We start from the raw sequence: 21,690 nt of genomic DNA on the forward strand, positions 1-21,690 counted from the left end.
TATGACTCAAATTATGTGTACTTTGCGCCAGTTTTACTGAGATATCACTAATTATGCAAAATGGACATCAAAGGAAAGTATGCTCATATGTTCAGACAGATTTTCAAATACATTTTTTAGGTAATTTCCTAGGATGTATTTTGTATTTTTGCAAATAAATAATGCCGTCATTAATAGCAAAAGCTACATGAGTCTCTCATGCTATGTCTGTCTCACAGCAATCAAAAGATTAACATTTATCTCTGCAAATAAATTTTATCTTTACCCAAGAAATTTTATGTGAGTGTGCATAACATTTTTCTTCATTGCTCCAAACTCCTTCTCAAGTACTAAGAGATTTCCTAAAAAGGTTAATTGTGCTGTGAGCAACTACACTTAAAATCTTGTGAAAAAGCACATGTACATCTAGATTAAGAAGAATATGAAGAAAAAAAGTTTTCATTTTTACTAATTATACCCCAGGATAAAATAATAGACAATAAGCATTTAATCCTTCTCATGCCATCAAAATTAAGCCCTGTTCCTGAGGGACCACATGAATAGCCTAGTAAAAGTCACTAAGGGGATTCAGATTCTTAAGGCCCTGTCTGAATACTGCACCACCTTGAAACAAGCCAAAGCAAATTAAAGATTTTTTACCTGTGTCTTTCCAGCAGCTCTTGACTTTAAAGTCTGAATTTTCTCAAAAACCAAGTTCACTTTCCTCTTTGTTGCATCATCATTATCAGGACTTCTAAAACAGACAGTACAAATAAGCAATGATATGATCAAAGTCACCATTTTGTTAACATAAACCAAATTCAGACTGTCCAATCTAATAAAAATCTCCACAGAACCCCCCAAAATACTACAAACAAATCAGAAATTATCTTAACTGTGATTTGCTAAAATCTTCAAAGAGAGGAGTTAAAAATTTGTATTCCAAATGTTTTCTAAAAAGCCAACCAAACAAAAAAGAGCACTGAACTCTTGAAGTGCAAATCTCTTCTGTAAGACTGTGACTGTGGAAAGACAGATATTCAGCATGTCTATTACTCAGACATATTGAAATAAGAAGCAGTTCTAGGTTTTAGAAGTCCTGACTTCTGCACCATAAGATAACACTTGAACAGGTCCCAGAACCTGCTATATCAGGACTTAAAAGAAATTTAAATGCATTGTGTATTTTTAATTAATTTAACTTTCCTTTACATTTCAATAAGTTATCAGTAGAAAATACCAAGAGTTACAGGTGCAGAAAGTATTAAAAGCACAGAGGGTTTCTGTCAAACCTTAGGAAATAACACTTCATTGTTGTTGTTGTTTAAAAAACCTGAAGGCTTAAAGTTCCGTGAGGTATTATTTGAATTCTCCAACAACATCTATATTATACAAAGTTTAATTCCAGATGTATTTAAAAGACAAACCATATTCTGATTGACAGGTTTCCAGTGCATTTAATCATATCCTGTACAACACTTTATGTAAGTCCTGGTATCCTGGGTATTTTGAGATCAGATAATGCCTTAGAGGACACAGCTGAGATACAGAATTGTGAAAGAGATGTTTCATTTAATTATAGCTTTCACTTTACTGTTTCACATTTCAAATGTAATAGAAGATAAATATTGAGAAAATGCAGTCTCTTATCCAAAAGTTACATATGTTTACTGACCCTTCCTTAAGGTAATTGTAAAGAATCTGCTTAGCAGTCTCTTCATTTGTTTGCTGTGCAAGATCTTGCTGGCCCTTTAGAAGATCAGGGGTTGCCTAAAAGATAAAGATAAATTGTCAAAAGATAAAAATCCTGTGAGAGTTGTAAATACAAACAGTATAATTGGAATTCCCCATTCCACCCTATTAATGAAAACTTTTATGTGCTATGGACCTGAAGTTCTGAAAGATCCACTGGAGTTTTGCCTTACTGCAATAAGAAACCATACTTCACACCAAAAGAAAAAGGAAAACTTCATTTTGCATACATATCTTTTCACATTCTACTTTTGTGCATGTATGCTTAAGAATCTTGATATCTGTTCAGCCTCACCATCTTCCTTTACCCATACAAAAATCAGATGTTTTACAAATCAGGTTTTCTATACTTACAACAACAACAAAAATTATATTTACATTTCTCCAGAACAATCCCATTTGGAAGTATTGTACAATGGGAGTTTGTTCTAATGAAGACCAGAAAAATACACAATTAACAATAGGGCAGCTTTCATATGCAAAGTGCAAAGGATAGCTTAAAGAATGAACTCAAAATTACCTGTATATTAGGGACGGATGAACATGTTTTTACAGAAATCTTCTTGGCTCCTGATTCAGGTGTAATTGCAATTCGGTTTGGCAACAACAAAGTAGAAGTTACTGTTTTAACTTCCTCTCTCTTACTCTGTCCTGGGAGTGTAGCTGATCTACCCACCAAGCTCTCTGTATCTGTTCCATTCTGTTTATGGTGTTGCAAAGAGCTGAAACTGCTGCTCTGGGTGTCTTTATTGGGCATTTGCAGTTTTCCAATACTTCGAGCAGAAATCTTTGTCTCTTTGGAAGGTGACTTTTGATCTCTGGATAACTGCTTGTGAAGGCAAACTTTAGACGGTCTCAGCAAGTGCTCTGCTGACTTACCCAAGCTTTTACTGAATTCACCTAAATAATCTGAATTTACATCAACTCCTAATGACAAGGCACTATCAACGCTTCTTGATCTTTTACGGTCATCTGGATGAATTCTGTTTCTTTTTCCTGACCTGCCTCTTCTGTGAGCATCAACTCTCTTATCAAACTTTTCAATTAGCTGATCTACTCCTGGAAGTGAACCAGTGTCAATATCACGACCAGTTCCCGGCAAGAATGGAATGTATCTCCTGTTTTCGTGGCGGTTCACGTTGTCCGCGTAGATGGCGTACTCTTGGTCATCCAGCAAAAATCTGTACAAGGAATTGGCAGAAGTAGGAGTGGCTGATGAGGACGAGGATCTTCGGGAGTCATTCAGTACTGGCCCAGTGGAATCTTGCCTGCGGAAGGGAAGAACATCTGGTCTTGGTTTCCTTGTCTCGGGATAAGCATTGGGACTAACACAGGGGGATCCTCCTGCAGGTGAAAATGTCTCTGAAACACACACGTCACTGGGGCTGATCGTGCTACTGGGACAATCCTGCAGCTGCTTACTTGGGTCTTCTACTGACCTGTTGAGATGCATTTTTTTTGAATTTGCTTTGGTTGACTCAGCAAGGTATGTATTTGTTTTTTGTAGAGACACTACTTTAGATGAGGAAATCCAAGGCTTTGCTTCAGTTTTTTCATCTGCAAAAGACTTAGATTTACTGCATACAGAAGACTGGTAATTATCCAAGTTCAAGTTATTTTTTTCAGGATCATATGGCTGCAAAAGTTCAGGATGTCTTTGAAAATTCAACAAATTTGAGGATTTCACAGTTTCATCTTTAAAATCTGGCATTCCACTTTCCTTTTCATGGACATTGGTTATCTGCAGTTTTTTAGGCATAGAGGGTTGCACGTGCTGTGTTCCAGCAAATTTTGTATGTTCACTGGTTTTGTCCTCCAATTTAAAAGCAGTATTGGAGTCCACAGCTGGCTTGTGTACAGTCTGAGGAATGACCTGCTGTTCTTTTCCAGGAGGAGGAGGATTTTCTGGCAAACATCCTTCTGTATTGTTCAGTACTATGTAAGGATGTCCATCGATTCCTTGGACTCTAATGCTGACACCGTAAGACCCCGTCCTAGAATTTAGCGCATTTTTCGTTTTTTGAGTCTCTTCGCTTGCAAGTTCAAGAGTGACTTCATAGTCCTGCTGCATGTGCTTGAAACCAGCAAAATATGACTCCATGTCTATCAGAGGATTATATCTGAACAGAAGAAAAATTACAAAATTCTCATTGTTTTAAGCAAGTTAGATTGTTTCATTAATTACTTTCTCCTACCATTCAATGTGACGATGAAGACTAATGGCAATAACGCAGGGAAATCAATATCCAAGCTCTATCAAGCCCATAGCGAATACACTGAGGTACAAAGACAAATGTCAGACTGACACATTCCAATCAATGTCATGTCATTTTACAAATGTTACCTTCACAGAGTTTGTGCTCATTGCTTTGGAATCAAATTACTTTAAATATAAACAACTCTGTACAATTTTTTGAGTCAAAGCATGACTTCTGGGTATTTCCATTATATTTACTGAAGACTGTACCCTTCACAAACCAGTGATCATTTTAAAGCCAGCATTTAGTACCAGCCATATTAACATTTAAACATTAAGCCCAGGAGACCAAAATACAACCAGGCAGTTTAAGGTTTTATGAGTTTCAGGTACCTAAAGCACTGCAAGGAAGGTCAACATCCTCATTCCTTTGAGTTGTGGTTTTTATGTACTTGGGTTTCAACATTTGTTTCTAATGACATCTTAAAATAAACATTTTCATTTATTATCTCATTGTCATCCCTAAGAATAACCTTTCTGACAGATTAATTTAACAATCTCCCAAATGCAAGCTTGTTCAAAAAAACTCCAGTTGCTATTTTAAAAGAAGATACTTGCTGAGCAACAAAAATGGAAAAACACTGCTCATATTTCCAAGGCTGACAGTGCCTTTTTCAGATGCAACAGGAATGCTAACTCCAGCCTATATGTGCCAAAACTGTTTTAATCTAGAAAACAATAAATTCAGCCCTACCTGTGTTTTTAATGTTAAATGCCATTCTTTCTTTCTCTAACAGCTGGGTTTGCAGGCAGATTTACTTTAGTCTGTTGCAGATTATGAGCCAACTGTCTAAAGGCAGAGGCAGTGCAGTGACAGTACGAGTGTGTCTATAAAAGAATGGAACACAGGACTGTGAGTCTGATACAAAACCTGGAGGGAATAAACTTTTGAACTGAGCTGGGGAGTTGAGTCATCACTGCGGCCTGAACAAACCCAAGATCACTGAGCGATGGTAATCAGCAAGAGGAAACCAAAACAACAGGATGTCTCATGGAAAAACAACCCTCTGCAGCCAGTTTCACTGTCCTGTCTATCTCAGCATGAACCACCTCCCTCAGGTACTCCACTCAAGAGCAGAGTTCTCATTTCTTCCTGACAGCAAATGAAAAAGTTTGGCTCAATATTCATAGTACATTAATTTCTACCCAATTCTTCCTCCTAGCAGGAAAGCTCCCCTCAAAAACCTCTTCCTCTCTAAAAACCAACTCCAGCTCCTCCTCAGCAGCAGGCTTATAAACTGAAGTCTCACATGGCACATTCACATGTGAGCCTTTGAGAGAAACCCCAGACGTACACACAGTTGGTAGCACTCATCTGTAGTGGAGGAGTGTGTGAACACCTTTACTAAAAGCTCTCCACTCAACAATCCCAGCCAGATTAGAAATGCCACTAATACAAACCAAGGAGTATATGGAACTGCACACTACACTTTCAAGCTGTATTAGCAGACCTATAAAAGGAGTAAAGTTTATCCGAATTTTTCAACAATGGCAACAACTAAAAAAATATAAAAAGAAGTCAATAAAAATAAACCTAAAAGCCAAAAAATGAAAATTATTTATATCAATCAGCATAAGGAACAAATAAGCAATACATTGCAATATGATTACAATGTTTGGGGGTGATTGCAAATGCAGTGCTTTCAAACTTGTTGCAAAGCTGCTAAAAATATTAAATAACCAGAAAAATACCCCAAACATCCCTCATCCCCTCAAAAATAACCACAGAACACCAACTCCCCTACTATCTGGGGAAACAATATTTAGGTCAATAACCTACCTTAAATGAATATGTTTAATTTGTCTCTAAAAGCATAGAGAAGTATGTGTATTTGTCTTCTTCACATGCATTGTACTAACAAAACTCTTAATTTTACTGTAGAAAAGGATAAAACCTTGTAGAAATAAAATAGCTAAACAAACAATTTTTTAAATAACACATTTTATCTTTCTGGAACTGTGAAAAAAAAGATTACATTTATAAATTCTCATGACATCAACAAGAAAACAAGACAGATGACCCTACTATTCAAATATTTGAAGGTTTTACATAGAATTTTTATTTTATAGCATGTCAAGCTGCATTGTGTAATACTCACACGAACTACATAATATCAAATAGTTGTTTTACAATACACAATAAAGTGGTTTTGCAATTTTGTAAGCATTTTTAAATTAAAGAAAAAGCACTACTGGCTTTCATCACACACAGCCTTTCTGAGGAAATCCTGAAACTATGTTAATTGATTAATTACAGTTACAGTCATTCTCCTGCACACACATTATACAGTCACATCTCAGGCTCTGGCAGGGTTACAGCAACAGAGCAGGATAAGAGGACTGAAGCTGTTCCTCTCCCATCTGTCTGCCCCAGTCCTCTGACAGATGTCACCATGTCAAAAATGAGAACATCTGGAACCTCTGCTGGCTCAGTACACACCTCAGCCCTGGAAAACTGCAGACTGGCACACTGGGGTAAATGAAATCAGCTTGTGCTCCGTGCTGTGACCGACCGAGATCCTGACATCTGATCCGTGCAGGAGCTGACAGCTGGGGGCCCTGACAGCTCCAACTGCCCGCCTCTAATCTCCTCTAAGGCTGCTGAAGCCTCAAATGTTATGACAAAACAGCCTGTTTACTCTTCAGCTGATGAAAAGAGGTTGGATAGTTCAACGGCAGCTGGGAAGGCAATTTCCCTGTTTGTGTGGCTCTTTGTTACATACTTGTAGTAACTTAAAAAAATAAAGAAGTTTTTTTTTTGAAATAGAGAGTGATGTATGTCCTAATTCCAGGCTTTCTACCGAAGTAATTCTTTAAATTTCAAACAATACTGTCTTGCTAGTAATTTTATTTGCTATCTCAGAGTTTACAAATACAATTTTCAGAAAACAGAAGCAATGACTCTATTGAAGTTTTAAATAGGTGAACAACTGTCATTCTGTTATGAAACCAGTTCCTATCTCCTATCTTGAAGTGTCATTACAACATCACATACAAATTAATCAGGATGTAAGAAAAGACTAGTTCAATAAATTATTTTCTTTTGAAAATATTCTAAAACAGATAATATAGTCAAGGACACACAATCATCAGCATCTTGCTATCAGGTCAGCAAGGAAGGTAGCACAGAATGATGGAATCACCTATTTGGCCTTGGACTGCTTGAGGTGAGCAGAAAATTTCAAAGTGATTTTGTGTTTTAACTTCATTGTCAGGGATAGCAACCTTTAAAAACTTCTGTGAACAAATAAACAAAACTGGCACTCAAAGCTGCTCAAGCCTTTCAGTTTTGAGATTTCTTCCTAAAATAAGACTTCATAAAGGTGCTTAAACAGTCATTTTAAAAACTGACTTCAGTGGCTTTGGAAGTCCCACATTTTGCCATTACTCAGAAATGGTTCCATTTTTCTGAACAACTTCTTTTTGCCAAAACCAGAAACTATGACATTTTTTGTTTATAAAGATAACTTGTCAGCAGAGGTTTTCATACCTGAAAATCCAATACTCTGCATGTTCTTCTGTAGCACTTTGTTGTACAGTGGTGATATGATACTCTACAGAGAACCACAGGATATGAACACTGAAGGTTTAAGAGGTCAAAACCTTTTTTTTAATTCCTTAAAAACATTTCCTTTCACAGCTACTTTATAGCTAGCTGCCAGGAGCTATGTGAGCCCTGCTCACAATAAAGAAAACCTCTGGCATGTGGAACCCTGGCTGCTCTCCCTGCAAACACGGGCAGAGAAGAGTTCCTTTGAGAAACATCCTCCTGTGCCAGACATGTCTCTCCCCTTCTTAACATTACAGCATCACAAAGGCATGGAATTGTCTCCACCACCCATTCCAGTTCTTTAGCCAAATCTACAAGGCAGACTTATTCAGAAAAATTCCTTTCCCAATGCTGTTAAATGCCAAACTCTGCATGGGAAGCTTGCTCCCCTGTATCCTGCCCACACACCCTCATCACAAAGCACATCCCACCTCGTGCTCCAGCCTGCGAGCCAAGCACCTGCTCTGGACAGACAGACAGATGATCCCGGCAGAGATGGTGAGCAGAGTGAGGGGACACACTGTCCCACCAATGGAAATGTCCCCTGGCCTCCTGAAGGAGCCACACACACCCTTCAAAGGTATTGCCTCCCATTACACATCTGCTCCTTGTGCACACATCCTGTGAGGGAATATGGAGGAATAAAAGAGATCTGACTTTTTTATGGCACAAGGACTCCTCCCTGGCTCCCTTAATGTCAGAAAACCAGGGACATCCAATATCACAATCCTGAGTCTCCTAAGACTGGATCACCTGAAGATTTTTCATTAAAGGAAGATGTGGGCATATCCCATTATCTCCTCTTTGGAGGAGAGAACTTTGAGAATTCTGAAAATTTTAAACTATTTCAGGCTAAATTACAAATTATATTTGTTTCTATGTAAATTATTTCCAAATTTTTATTACCATAAGAGAAAAAAATCCTCATGGCCCACATTATTTAACCAGTTGTCTTTTTTGAAAAAGCAGGATGTAACAATTTATGAATGTTTACTTCAGATATTGCACATGCACAGCAAAATGTCAGGAAGGAACTATAAAATTTGTTCTCCAGCCTTACATAACACTGAGCTTGCTCTCCAAGCTAAATAATGGATTCTCTGTGCAGCTGACTATTCAGAAAGTATCAGCAACATCACACAAAGTGAGTGTTAGGTCAATAATAAATGACAGTGTTATGGAAAAAGGACAGGAAAAAACTTTACGAGAGAAGAGGAAGGAAAACTTACATATTGTGAGAGTGAAGAAAAGGAAACAGACAGGATAATTCATGGAAAGACCAAAACTGTATGTTTCACACTTGATGGAAAACATTCTCACAAACATGCCTTGCAAGTATGAGGGGAAACTTCATCATTGTCAATTGTACCTACAATTTGCTTCTGCCAAAGAAAAATGGGCCTGGGCTGCTGTCCCTTTTAGTCTGTGTGGAAGACAGCTCTGGAGAAGGATAAATTTATTTGATCTACTGCTTACAGAGAGCAGAAGGGAGAAAAGTGCAGTTTTAAAATTCTAGATATGGGACTGTGAAAAAAGACAGTAAAACTCCTTTAACAGCAAAGAGACAATATCCAGCAAGAGAAAGACATCTGAAAAAAGTCTGCCATTTTCCGACAGATTCCTTATTTCCATTCAAGATTTTTTTCCTACTTGAGGTTTTTTTATCTATACAAAATTAATATAAATTTATAATTGAATGTAATTTAATTATAAATTAAATTATATTACAAAATTATCTTAATTTTATATTAAATTATAAAATTATATTTATAGCACATGTGGCAGTTACTCCTCCCAATTGTTAGAAAGAAAATTATGTTATGTATGTTATGTCATTACAGTATACAATGAAACTGTCACCTTTTGGTTTTCCCCTGCACTGTCTGTAAACTGCCACTCCCTATCTAGTGGTCAAAATTCTAAACTTTCAAAAGGTTTATAAAAAAGGATTTTCTACAATATATTGTGTCATTCTATACCTGCAGGCATCAGTGAGGGGAAAAAAACACTACTCAGATATTATTGTTGGCGTTTCTGATGTCAGCATCAAAGACCTACCTAAAATTTCTATCAATGAAATAAAAACCAAACCACTGAGTTTTCAAATATTCATTCCCTTTTAAACCAGCCCAAAAGCTTCATGTCCCATCTCCCTGCTTGTTGGAAGGAAAGATACGGTGACAAATTCTATACTTGAAAACAACCAGGAGCTCCTGTGAACCTAAGCCACACAGCATGTATTTTTCAAAACTCCATGCACCAGTGTTAGACTGCAAGGATTACACTTGGTATCACACAGACACAAGACCAAATCAAGGCATCTCTTCAGCATCCAAGACAGGGCTGACCCATCACTGCAGGCAGAATTAGCCTTGCATATTTCATAAAAAGCCAGCAAATTCTATTCTTCCAAAAGCACTCCATCTAAATGCACTGGGCACCAGGTCCCCTGCAGCCCCTCAGCTCCAGCCCTCCCGTGCACGTGCATTAGTGACTGGTGCAGTGCAAAGGGAGAGGAGCAGCTTTGAGCTGCTGCATCCCACTGTGCCTCCAGGGCTCTAATCCCACCCTGCACTGCTGCTGCTGGGAGATCCACAGCACTGCCACTCCAAGCTGTCACCCTGCCGTGCAGAAAAGCAGCTGCTGGAGGAGCACCCACGCAGCCACACTGCCAGTGGGCCATGCAGGCCTCCCTGGGAGGGCAGGAATTGCTGCCCCCACACCAGAAGCCCTGTAGCTCTGTGCCTTCCATGAACATGACATGAGGTGGTTTCTTTCTCCTTTGACCAAGCTGTGATTAAGTATGGGAGTCATATAGCTTTGGGTGTATAATGAAGCATGTAGTCCAGCCAGGAACACTGACTCAGAGAAATACCTTTTTATAGGAAGTATTTCAACATTTCTCAATTAATTGTTTTCATTTTTATTCTATGAAAAAATCCTCTCTCTTTTCTGATTTCAGATGGCAGTCTATAGATGACAGGTTAGAACTTCCTGCAGGATAAAAATCCCAAATAATACTTTTCTTCCATAGCTGTTAGTGAAAGCCAACAGCCATGCTTCAGTTACTATACATTACAGATATTATTTTATTAATTTCTCCCAAAATGCAGTACAGCAAAGTGGATGATCTTTGGGCTTGCTGTCTTAGAAAGGAGAATTTCAGTTTCAGTTCTACCCAAGTATTAAACAACCTCATTCAGACAGCCAACAAAACAAAACACTAGCAGTCACCTTTCCAAGGAGAGGAAGAGGCTGTATTTAATAAGGACTGTCAGCAGAAGGAACAATTAAAAGCAGTTAGAGCAAAAGATACTGTTCACTTCCTTACAGCTGGGTTCAAACTCCCTCTGGCTGAAAAATGTTGTGTGTGAGGAAGTCTCAGTGTTTGAAATGTAAAACATCTTGCTAGTCCTATGAAAGTATGTGACAGATCAGCCAAATGCTTGAGCTGTGTGACAACTAGCAGGTTTTGTTGGCTTATTTGTTGGTTGGTTGTTGATTTTTTCCAAATGAAAATCTGCTTCAATGGCTGTAAGTCAACAACAACATATTTTGGCAGATACTCAGGTCTCAAAAATTTTCAGAGTTTTATTGAAAACAAGGACATAATACATATATCCAATTTTCTTTATCTGCTATGTATGAATTCATGTAATCATAATTTTACAGGATTTATCCCCAGAGGAAACAACACATGACCTGCTAACTTCACTTACTGAGTGCAAAGTAAAGTCTTAATTTTGTTTATGATGAAAATGCTAAGAAACCTCCACATTTCTCATGTAATATTCTAAACTATTACCACTGCATTATATACTTTGTATCATTATTTAAGAGCTCTCTTTTTCTTTACTGAAGCAATGTTTCCAGATTTTCCCAAATCATAAGCAGAAGGGAATCAGAAACAAAAATCAAATACATTCAAAGTACACTAAACCAGAAGCCAACTTGTATCTGAAATACAGTTCCAAGAAACAAATCCATGTGATGTGCAGTGAGCAGTCCCAGGCCCTGCTGTGACAGTGCTTAAGTCCCTGGAGGGAGATGGGGAGCTGCCCTTGTTTATTCAAGGTTCCTGTGTACAAACACCTGCCTGAGTGCATTTGTGCCACGCTACTCTTTCATCTCCCACACCAGCTCAGATAAAGCTCCTGAACAGGTTGGGTTTTGCCCACTAACAGGATCCAGTTACTGAGGTTATCTTGTGAGTATCTGACAGTACTGCACTACAACTAATATTTGCAAACTTCAAATACAAAAAGCAAGCAACAACAAAACCTTATAAATACTTATTTCAGAGTTGACTATATACACACAATACTCAATTTTCCCTCACTTTTCTTAAAAACTTGAAGGTTAAAAACAAGAAAAAAAGTAATGAAGTCACCAAGAGGAAATCTTGTTATATATACTCTTCTACTTTATCAAATTCTTGATGCTTGTATCTTTAGGTATTGACAGAAAAGGTGGCTGAGAGACACAAGGATACTCACAGATTCTAAAAGTGGTTTGTGATTTCAAATACAATAGCTGGTTTGCATCCAAACATCTGACATGAATACACTCACTCCACAAGAGATTCTGTGTTGTTTCATTACATTTTCCTCCAATTGTCAGTGTTAGAAACTGTATTCTGTTCCAAAGGAAATTATCTTAGTACATCCCAATGACATCATTATTGTTTAAATAGAAAAGAGTATCCTTTCAGAGGCTTGAGCAAAAAATCTCAGGTTTGTTAAGAGTCTCTTGGAAAGCCCTTCTCAAAGGAATGGACACAGCTAGGGCAACCTTTGTTAAGAAGTTCTACAAGTGCTTCAGGAACACTTTTACTTACAAAATAATCTTACATAATTAAATAATAAAAGGTTCCTATACTCCAAACATTTTTCCTTCACTTTAAATGTGACATTTCACTGGATATTCTTCTCATCTTTCCCATGCAGAAACTATAATCTTGTCTACAGGAACTCCTTCTACAGCCACCCAACAGATGCAACTTGCATGACCTTGATTCTATATGTGTAACATATTCCTGAACAAAATTAATAATGAGCTATGAGTACAGCTGCTTGCAAACACCAAGGGCTCACCAATATAAAGACAGAGTAGGGTTAATCTCTATGGAGATGCAAGTATTTAAGTACAAAATCTACATGTAAAATAGGCCGTAGGAGTCATATTTACACAGCCAACATAAGGCCACAGCTTCATGTGTATTCAAGCTAGTTATGCCTTCCATTTTTCTACTGTTAAACTTTGTCTTAATTACATTGTATTCCATAAACACTTGGCTTCACACCCATCTAGTTTCTTTCAACTAACTCAGCCATGCATTCTCAAATTTAAATATGCAGTCAGAACTGCAGGCCCTGAGCCCAGGCCCCACCAGACAAGATGATATCATCACACTGTCTGAGAGACATGAGCTGAGTATAGAAGAGAGAGGCTCAAAAACTCCACAGAGGAAAGGAGCTTCATGGTGAGCTGGACTGAATCACTTAGAAGGGCTTACAAAGCCTATGCAGCCAAAGTGACCTGGTGTGGGCCCTGCAAGCACAGGCTTAACCAGCTACCCTAAGCTGCCACACTTCTCACCTTCACACTGGAATTGCATAATTACCAGGGAAATGAGAGAGGTAGGGCTGCTTCTTTATGAAGCTTGAAGTGTTTGTGGAATTCTAATGTAACATTACATGCCAATTGTTCTTGTAAATAAAGGCTGCTACTGGTGAACACTTGCTCCCTGCATAGAACAGCTAATGGTGTGCAAATAAACGTATGAAGGCATACCCCAACCATTTTCAACAAGGGCAACAAAATATCCTGAGCTTGATTTACTCACTGAAAACACTCCCCCATCTCTATAGAAAAGCTTACATTTTACCCTACTTCTGCATGATGCTTATGTTGAAGTAGAATGCAAACAACTACCCCCTTTTGCACATCTTTACGTACATTAAATACACCTCAATTACTTCTTAGAGATTTATTTCAACAGAATTCAGAATAGGGTTAAAACATTCCTAAAGGTTGGTCATTACTTGCCAGGCTTCTGCAAGTGTGTATGAGGGTTTATATATGCACCCACAGAAACACATAAACACATGTGGGTATGACTATGTAAGCATGGGCAGCCTAGACAATTCATCTCCTTTGCTCACTGTATTTAGCTTTCATGTCCACATTTCAGCTACTTTTAAATGGTGCATGCAATGCACATGCAACTAAAGCATTATGAACTGCTGCAAATGCCTGGAGTCAAAATATGGTCATGCTCAGACTGCTGAGAGTCATATCTGAGTGGTCATGACTCCTTGCATGCCTGGGGACCCTCGCAGAAAGAGGCCACCATGGTAATCATTGCAGCAGCTTCCAGTCTTACCAAGCTCCCTGGTGGTGTTTTGCAGTCTAAGTGCTTTCTGAGACATTTCCCCAATCACATTTATTCCTCATTGTTCTCTTTTTTTTTTTTTTCAAAATCAAGAAGAATGTGAAAAGTTATTACAGAATATTAATTTTAAATCTCATACTGTCAGCCTGGTTAATGAAACTCATAAATACAAAAGATGGACCAACCGAAATTAAAATATTTCATTTGCCTAAAAATTTAGAAGCATTCTTTGAAAAATGAAACTATATACCTAAAATGTCTGGCTATGAATCTTGCTATCCATTTCATTTCACATAAAATGAAAGGTTATAAGCCTACATTTGGATAAACTCCTCCAAGGAGGCTGCCAGCTGTGTTGGCAGAGATGGTAAAGATCAGAAAAAATACAGTGAGCTCTAATCCCAAACAGTGGTGACTCCATGACTACCACTCCACTAAACCTTTAGCACATGCATTCTTAACATGTCCATTTTGGGGGGTTTAAGATTAAATTTTCATACTTGGTTACACTGAAAAGTATTACCATTTTGATTTAACACCATTCAGAGTCAAGGTCAAAGCAGCTTCTGAAACGTGTCCATGTTTCCAGATAAACATGCCTGGAATAAACACTCCATGGACACGTGAAACACCTTCCCTCATACATTAACCTGGTGAGTGAGTGAGTGGATTCTCCATTCTTCTGCCAGTTAAGAAGAGAAATAGCAAAACCCAACCTATTTATTATATTTTTGCACATCCTTCCAACACTTCATTCAAGATGCATTAAAAACAGAATTACCAAACCTAAGTTCAGGATGTGTCAAGCCTGTACCACCTTCCTCTGTGCACAGTTTGTTGAGACCTAGCAACAAAATCAGAGAAATTTTAACACCTTCATCTCATCCTGGCCATTCAAAACATTTGTTAATCTCAATCCTTACAAAGCCTGCCTCTGAATGGTATCACTGAACTGATCAGGTAGAAGATAACCTCCTCCTACCTCTAAAAAAATTTAAGTGGGACAGATAGAAGAAACACAAATTTCTTAAGCCTGCTTTATCTGAACACATTGGCAACAGGTTGCTGCAACATTTCTGATGCCATTCAGAGTTGCAGAGAGGGTGTAGAAGTGAAAAAAAAAGTCCTATTATTTCAGGGTTCGTTGCAATTTCTCAGAAATCTATCAGTACCAGTGACCAGAAATCTTTGCAGTTCCTTTCTATCAACATAGGTAGATGCTGCTATAGGCTGAATGTTGTTTTGCATAATCAGGGTTGTGTGCTTGGTATTAATATACAGATTTCAGTTACCTCCACAGTAAAAAGGCTCTAATAATAATGACATCATCATAACTATGACTTCAAAAAGCAGAAATGGTAAAACAGCAGACTACAGAATGAAACTGTGATTGTCTACTTTTCTTTACACTTTTGCATCTGCAGAATTACTTGGTGTCAAAATACTTCAGTAGCTATTTTTAAATAAAAACCTGCCCACTGTGATCCAGGCTGAATAAACTCATAGCACATATGTTCTTCTATTACTCCATGACAAAAGATTTAAAAATTCACATTTGAGGTCATGTCATTCCACCTGCACATTTCAGATGACGCTGCAGAACCCAGACAAACCAGTTTCACCAATACTCCCAGAATAATCAACTTCCTATTACACAACGTACACCAGAAGAAGGAACTGTCACCAATTCTTTTCTGCAACTTTGTCATCCTTTTATTGAGGTAAAATTCCTTATACAGGACATCCTGTAGACTATTTCTGCAGAAAATTAAATTTCACATCTGCCATAAAAACCCTGCCAGGGGAACCTAAAGTGCGTTCTTAGACATTTTAGTAACGACAGTGAGATCTAATAATGCAATTAAAAGAAATTAAAATAAGCTGGTTTGCTTGCAGGCAATTCAGGCAGCCTAAGCAGTCTAGATTCATTAGATTTAAAAGCAAAATGTAACAAAGTCAGATAATGAGAATGAAATACAAAAACCCAAACAGTTGTGTGATACACTCATGGAGGAGCCAGGCTCTTGGAAATATCAACACAAATTCAGTAATCAAGGGGGGTTAGCAATAATAGGCCTTTTTAGGCCTGTCACAACATTAGTTACCTTTGTAGTGTGTATTTGCATTTAGGTGGCGTTCAGAAACAGTTAATGTCAGTTGCAATTCAAGGTGTATGCAAACCAAGTAGGAATACTTTTCCTATGATTAACATATTTCAGAAACACCTCTAAGTTGTCAACACACATGTAAAAATATCAGTCACTTTATAGATGCTTCATTTGAAGCACTGCATTTTTTATCTCAGATTATTTTTTTTAAAAACATGAATATTAAACAACAAACTGTCCGGTAAAAACAACCATCTTCTCTTATGTGAATGATTATCTTAATATCCTAAGAGAATTAAAAAAAAACTAGAAGCACTGTTTTCCTATTTTACAGAGTCTTCTGTTTTAAAAATGCAGCTGTGTCTCGAAATTAATAACATAAAATAAAAAGCAGCTTAATTGCCTTCCATAATATGTCAAACTTCTAAAACATAGTGTTTACTACACTGTTAATCAAAGGCTTCAATACTCTATGAAAGTTTTCATTTCAATTTATAATTCTAAGATTGAGTCTTCCAAAAGAAAAGACTCAAGTTCAAACTAATTATTAAAAAAACCAACCAACCAAACAAAAACTTATAGCAACTTGTTACACTTTTACATTAATCATCAGTAACCACATGTGGCTTAGAACACAGTGTGAGCATAAGCAGATTTCTCCTGGGTCTAACATGAGAAAAAAACCCAAGACAATTCAATGACATTTCTAGAAAATATAATTGCTAGTCAAACAAATTCTTACAAAGTACCTTCAAAAAGTAAGCAGTACCTTGGTTTTGCCACTTAAATTATATTTTTATGTAAGTTTTAAAGGTCTGTTAAAACAAGCTCTATAAAGAGATTTATAACTACAACACATCTGACACTTGTCAGCATAGGCATCAGACACTGAATCTATCAAGTTCCCATGGGAATACCAGAAGTCAGGACAGGGATAACACTTAGGGGATTTCTGACTCACCTACAGAATTCACTTCTAGGAGTCTGCACAAGATAAATACAGTGTCGATGTTCAGAAAAACAGAACAAATTTCAACAAGAAGTTTCCACTATTTCTATTCTGATAGTCATTCAACTTGCACTGCAATGTTTTTTTAAAAATATCTGCATGCTAAAAAAAAAGGGAAAGATAAAATTCCCAACAATCGTTCTGTCAACTGCTAATCTAATGCAAACTCACCACAGAAGTTTTATCGCAGCACTGATCTCCCCATAAAGTTGTCATCAAATTGGAAGGATATAAATTACATCAGATGCAAAGTTAATTGGAAGAAGAACAAATGGCAGAGCTGCCATTCTAAACTTTTCCCATGAAAAAGAACACACACAACGCGGACACACCCTTTCGCAAAAAATACGCTAATTCGCGGAATAAAAGGGAGATAAAGAAGTCAAGAGTGCCCTCTGCCCAGGAATGCCAGGAATCCCCGGAGGAATGCGTGCGAGCAGGCGGTCTGGGCGCCCCGCGGGGGCTCCGGGCCCCGCCCGCCCACCTGGAAGCCAAGGCCGGCAGCGGCGCCTCCAGCTGCGGCACCGCAGCTCCGGGGCAGCCGCGGCCGGCCCCGCTCGGGGGGAAAACCCTCGCTCGTGACAACCGCAGAGCAAACGAAGAAGGACTCCGGGAGTCTGTTCTCCCGGCAGCTCCCGCTCAACCGCTGAGCTCGCCCGCCCCGGGGCGGCCGCGCTCCGCTCGCCAGCGCAGCCCCGAGGAGCGCCCGGGGGAAGCGCTGCCCCGGCACGGCCGGCGCTCCGCCAGCTCCCCGCGCGTCACCCGCCGGCCGTGCGGGGAGAGCCGCCGTGTTCTCGCCTCACGCCCGGGCGGGCCCGACGCCCTCGGCCTTTGCAAAGGCGCGTGTTTAACGGAGCTGAGGGCGCCTCGGCGCCGGGAGCCCCTGCCAGAGCCGCGGGCAGCAGCGCCTGCCGCACCGCACGGCGACGGCTCCCGTGCCCGCCGCGCTCCGGTCCGGTTGTGCCCCAGCCCACCGGCGCCGGCCATCGCGGCAGGGAAAAGCGGGCGACGCGGTGCCCCCCTCAGCTCCCAGACCGCCCGCCGCCGTTCTCCTCACCCGTCCCGAGCCGCCTCTGTCCCGCAGGGGGATCCCCGCCAACTCTGCGCCGCTCTCTCCGCTGCCCCGCCAGCCGCGCTCGCCGCCGGAGATCAGCGCGCACTGCCCGCCCCCTCCAGCGGGGTAGGGGGCGCCGCAGCCGGGCCGGGCCGGGGAGGAGCCAGGCGGGGGGCGTCCCGCAGGTGAGCCCGGGGCTTCCCGCCGCTTCCCCGCCTGCCCGCGGCCTTTGCTCTCTCCCTGAGGGAGCGCGCGGCGCGCACGGGGCGCCCCCGACGGGCACCTACAGCTGTGAGCTGAGGGGAGGCCGCCCTGCCCCTCCTCAGCCAGGGCTGCGGCGAACCGCGCTGGGACGGACCGGGGTGGCCACAACAGCCCTCTGAAGAAGAAACCCAGCCCCAGGCCCGGGTACTGTCGGCTGGAGGCCGCCTGACAGTCGGGTTTGTTTTCCCTGGCCGTGTGGAGGCGGCTGGCGAGCCGCCCGCCCGGCGGGAAGGGCTGAGGCAGCACAGGGACCGGGCAGGGCGGGCGCGGCTCGCCGTGAGGAGGAGGTGAGGGAAGCGCAGAGAGCGGGGCTGCAGCGGGGCAGCGTGCCCGTGCTGCTCCCAGAGCGGCGTCACAGCACCTCGGGCACACCTTGGTGCCTCGGGCACTTCGGGTGATTTCCACACTGACTTCAGCTAGACTGGAAATATCACAAAGTGATTCCGGAATATTCTACACATAGAGTGCGAACTGAAGTGCTGCCGTACTGCAGCATGTCTCTTTCCCTCATCCATCAGTGAAGGAAAGGTAGGTGAGGGTTCACAGCTGTCGTCCAAAAAAACCCAAAAAACAGTGTCTGCAACCATGTCATAAGAAATGGGCCTCAGACAGTTCCTTTCCATGCTTATTAAAGTTGTTCTCAAGGTTTGAACATTAACCAAGGAGCATAGTCAGAAGGAAGGTTCTGCTGAATCTACAGGCAGAAAAAAACCACAACAAAATGTGATATACCCTTGCCTACAACAGAAAAATGCTAGGCAGTGAACATGAGAAGGAAAAATTTAGTATATGAGTCATGGAAGGCATGTCAAAGTTGTTCAACAGGAGGAGCATGGATAGCACACATCCTCTCCTCAAATCCAACAGTGCTGAGGTCACTGCTCAAATTTCTATCAGAGCTGCTCTGATGCCTGTTACATGTCTGTGAAAACAAGCCCAATTAGCAAAGACTACTGTGTGTATATATATCTATGGAATTTTATATAATTGTATGGTTTTTCTGTAGAGAATGGCCCTGTCTTAATTAGAATGCATAAACAGAAGAGGTTCAACTGGAAAAGGCAGTGTTCCAAATACAACATCAGTATTAACACTGCTGGGACAGTGTATCCAGCTTTGGGTTCTCTGTTGGGAAAAAAAAAGGTAAAGTTCTCACAAATCTACCCCAGAAAATTAAATGCATTCTAAGAATTTTTAAAAATATATGTTTTGGTAGTATTACAAGTCAGTATTCCATAAGGGACTGTTGGGGCCTGGAAGAAACAGTCAAAAGCAAAACAATGAGCCAGTAGTGTCTGACAGCAACTGCTTGTGATAAGGTACTATATTGATGGTTAATCAGCAGAAGGAGCTGTAAACTCTAGGAAGTGCACAAATTATAAACAGCTCTAAGGAGGCAGCTAGTGAGGTGTTTGCAGACTACTGATAGTGTTTGCTGAGAGATGGAAGTATTCAGTGGGACAGGGTCTGTAAAGACTTCTGTTGCATGTCTACATAAAGCACTAATTCTCCCTCAAAATGGTTCTTGAGAAGACAGTCATAGATGTATGGAGTTTTCTGCCCTTAGTATTAACAAAAAATATGTTCATGAGACAGAACAGCCCAAACTTGTGCTGCCATCTCATCTTTTACATACTTTGCCATTTAACATTTGCTTTTCATATGCATTTTTTCCACATAACTCCATAATCTTGCAACTGTTTAAGTAAAAGATGCACAGAGTTGACTTAGCTCCTTTCCCTGTAGTTTTTGATAAAGCACACGAAGCTTATACCCTCACCCTACCTGAAAATCTGGGAAACAATGAACAGAAAAGAAAGCAATTAAACTTTTTTTTTCCTCAGTTACATGAGTTGTGTGGCAGCATTTCAGTTGAACTCACAGATATTGTACAGACATTTATAATGGCTGTATTTTATTACAATTAGAGTGTTAAGAAACATGCTGACAGTTTCTTCAGCCTCATACTGTCATTTGGTAAGATGTGAAGGAATTGCACTTAATAGAAAACAAAATGCTTAATTAAAGAGGTGTATACACCTATAATTTTCATATTGTTGTTAAAGGTTAATGAAGACTGTTAATCAATGATGTTGTACAATAATACATTTCCATTAAATTTAGCTGCAAACCAGAAAAAGAAGAAAAAAACCATAAGAATAATTTCTTACTAAAACAACCAGTCTATGATGACTAGTCATTACTATGTAGTCTATAATTAATTTTTTTTCATTATATACCTCTCAGGTAACAGCTTAGGAGACAATTCAGTTGCTATCTGTCATGCTCAGCATTAAACTGCTCAGGAAACCTTTCTCTTGTTCTGTACTGATTTTCAGAAAAATATGCCAAGGCATTTTTCTTTCTTTAATTTCTTTCTTTCATTTAACTTTATTTTTCTGTATCACAGATGAGGGAATGAAAAAAGAAAGAAAAAGGTGGGACAAGCACAATTGCTAAATTACTTGTATTGGCTGTGAGCATCCCAAACCAAAATTTTGACTGGATTTTCACAAACTCCTCAATCCTACACTTCTTGAGCCTTTGAGAGAAGTTTATTTTGAATCCTTGAGCCTTTAAATACAGTTTTAATGAAATATTAAGTCAAACATTTTGTCGGACAGTTTCTTACAGATCTTTGGCATATTCTGAGCATGAGTTTTACAAGTACTTAGCTATAGTAATGCTGCAAGCATGAACTGTTCAGTAGGAGCCATAGTCCAGCTGTAATACTGCAAAAGTACAAGGTTATCCAGTGAGGTAAGAATTTTTTGAAGGAATGTATACAAACCCAGCAATAAGCTAAAATTGCACTGAGGACAGACTTGGGTCACATACAGAATATCATCTCTATGAGGCTGCCATTTCCTTTCCCACCCCTCAGCCAGTTATTTTTCTTTTCCTTGCCTTTAAGTAAAGGTTTTGGTCCTTGTTTGCAAAACTGGTTCGACACTTTGATTGATGGCTCTCTGTTCAGGCAGTGTATTATCAGGCACTTGTGAAACACAATACAAAATGGAGTTTGCAGCTCAAGCACAAACAAACAGGAATGCCCCAGCAGCCTGTGCTGTAGATGAATTCCAGCTGCTGCCTGCTCCAGCACACCTCAGGAGCTGAGCAGCTCTCCTGCATTTTGCAGTGAGTATCTGTGCTGAAAGCCTGGTGTAGGAGTGCTGTGCTTGGCTCCCAGCAAGATGCACCTCGATCTCTCTGCTGTGGCCCTACACACTTCACTGAGTGTAGGCACTTCATTATAGTCCCCCACTGCCTTTCAGGACAGAATCTAATCCAATAATCACAGTAGGAAGTAGGAGGGAAAAAGT

At 40.0% G+C, this 21,690-nt stretch overlaps 1 protein-coding gene across 4 annotated transcripts in view; it reads right to left on the reverse strand.

Moving 5' to 3' along the window:
* Nucleotides 1–18,206, reverse strand: part of CGNL1 (cingulin like 1) — a 55,753-nt gene extending 37,547 nt beyond the window's left edge. For 2 of the 4 annotated variants that reach the window (XM_036389816.2, XM_036389813.2), the window contains exons 1-4: nucleotides 18,107–18,206; nucleotides 2,252–3,851; nucleotides 1,655–1,749; nucleotides 640–733 (exon numbers count right to left, since the gene is read on the reverse strand). In XM_036389816.2, coding sequence (XP_036245709.1) covers nucleotides 640–733; nucleotides 1,655–1,749; nucleotides 2,252–3,832 — 1,770 coding nt within the window. In that variant the 5' untranslated portion in view covers nucleotides 3,833–3,851; nucleotides 18,107–18,206. Of the gene's footprint in view, nucleotides 1–639; nucleotides 734–1,654; nucleotides 1,750–2,251; nucleotides 3,852–4,682; nucleotides 4,738–17,220; nucleotides 17,271–18,106 lie in introns of those variants that run through there. The other 2 variants (XM_036389814.2, XM_036389815.2) reach the window with 2 other exon arrangements.
* Nucleotides 18,207–21,690: the final 3,484 nt, after the last annotated feature.

This window comes from Molothrus ater, chromosome 13, assembly GCF_012460135.2.
Source record: "Molothrus ater isolate BHLD 08-10-18 breed brown headed cowbird chromosome 13, BPBGC_Mater_1.1, whole genome shotgun sequence".
Lineage (NCBI taxonomy): Eukaryota > Metazoa > Chordata > Aves > Passeriformes > Icteridae > Molothrus > Molothrus ater.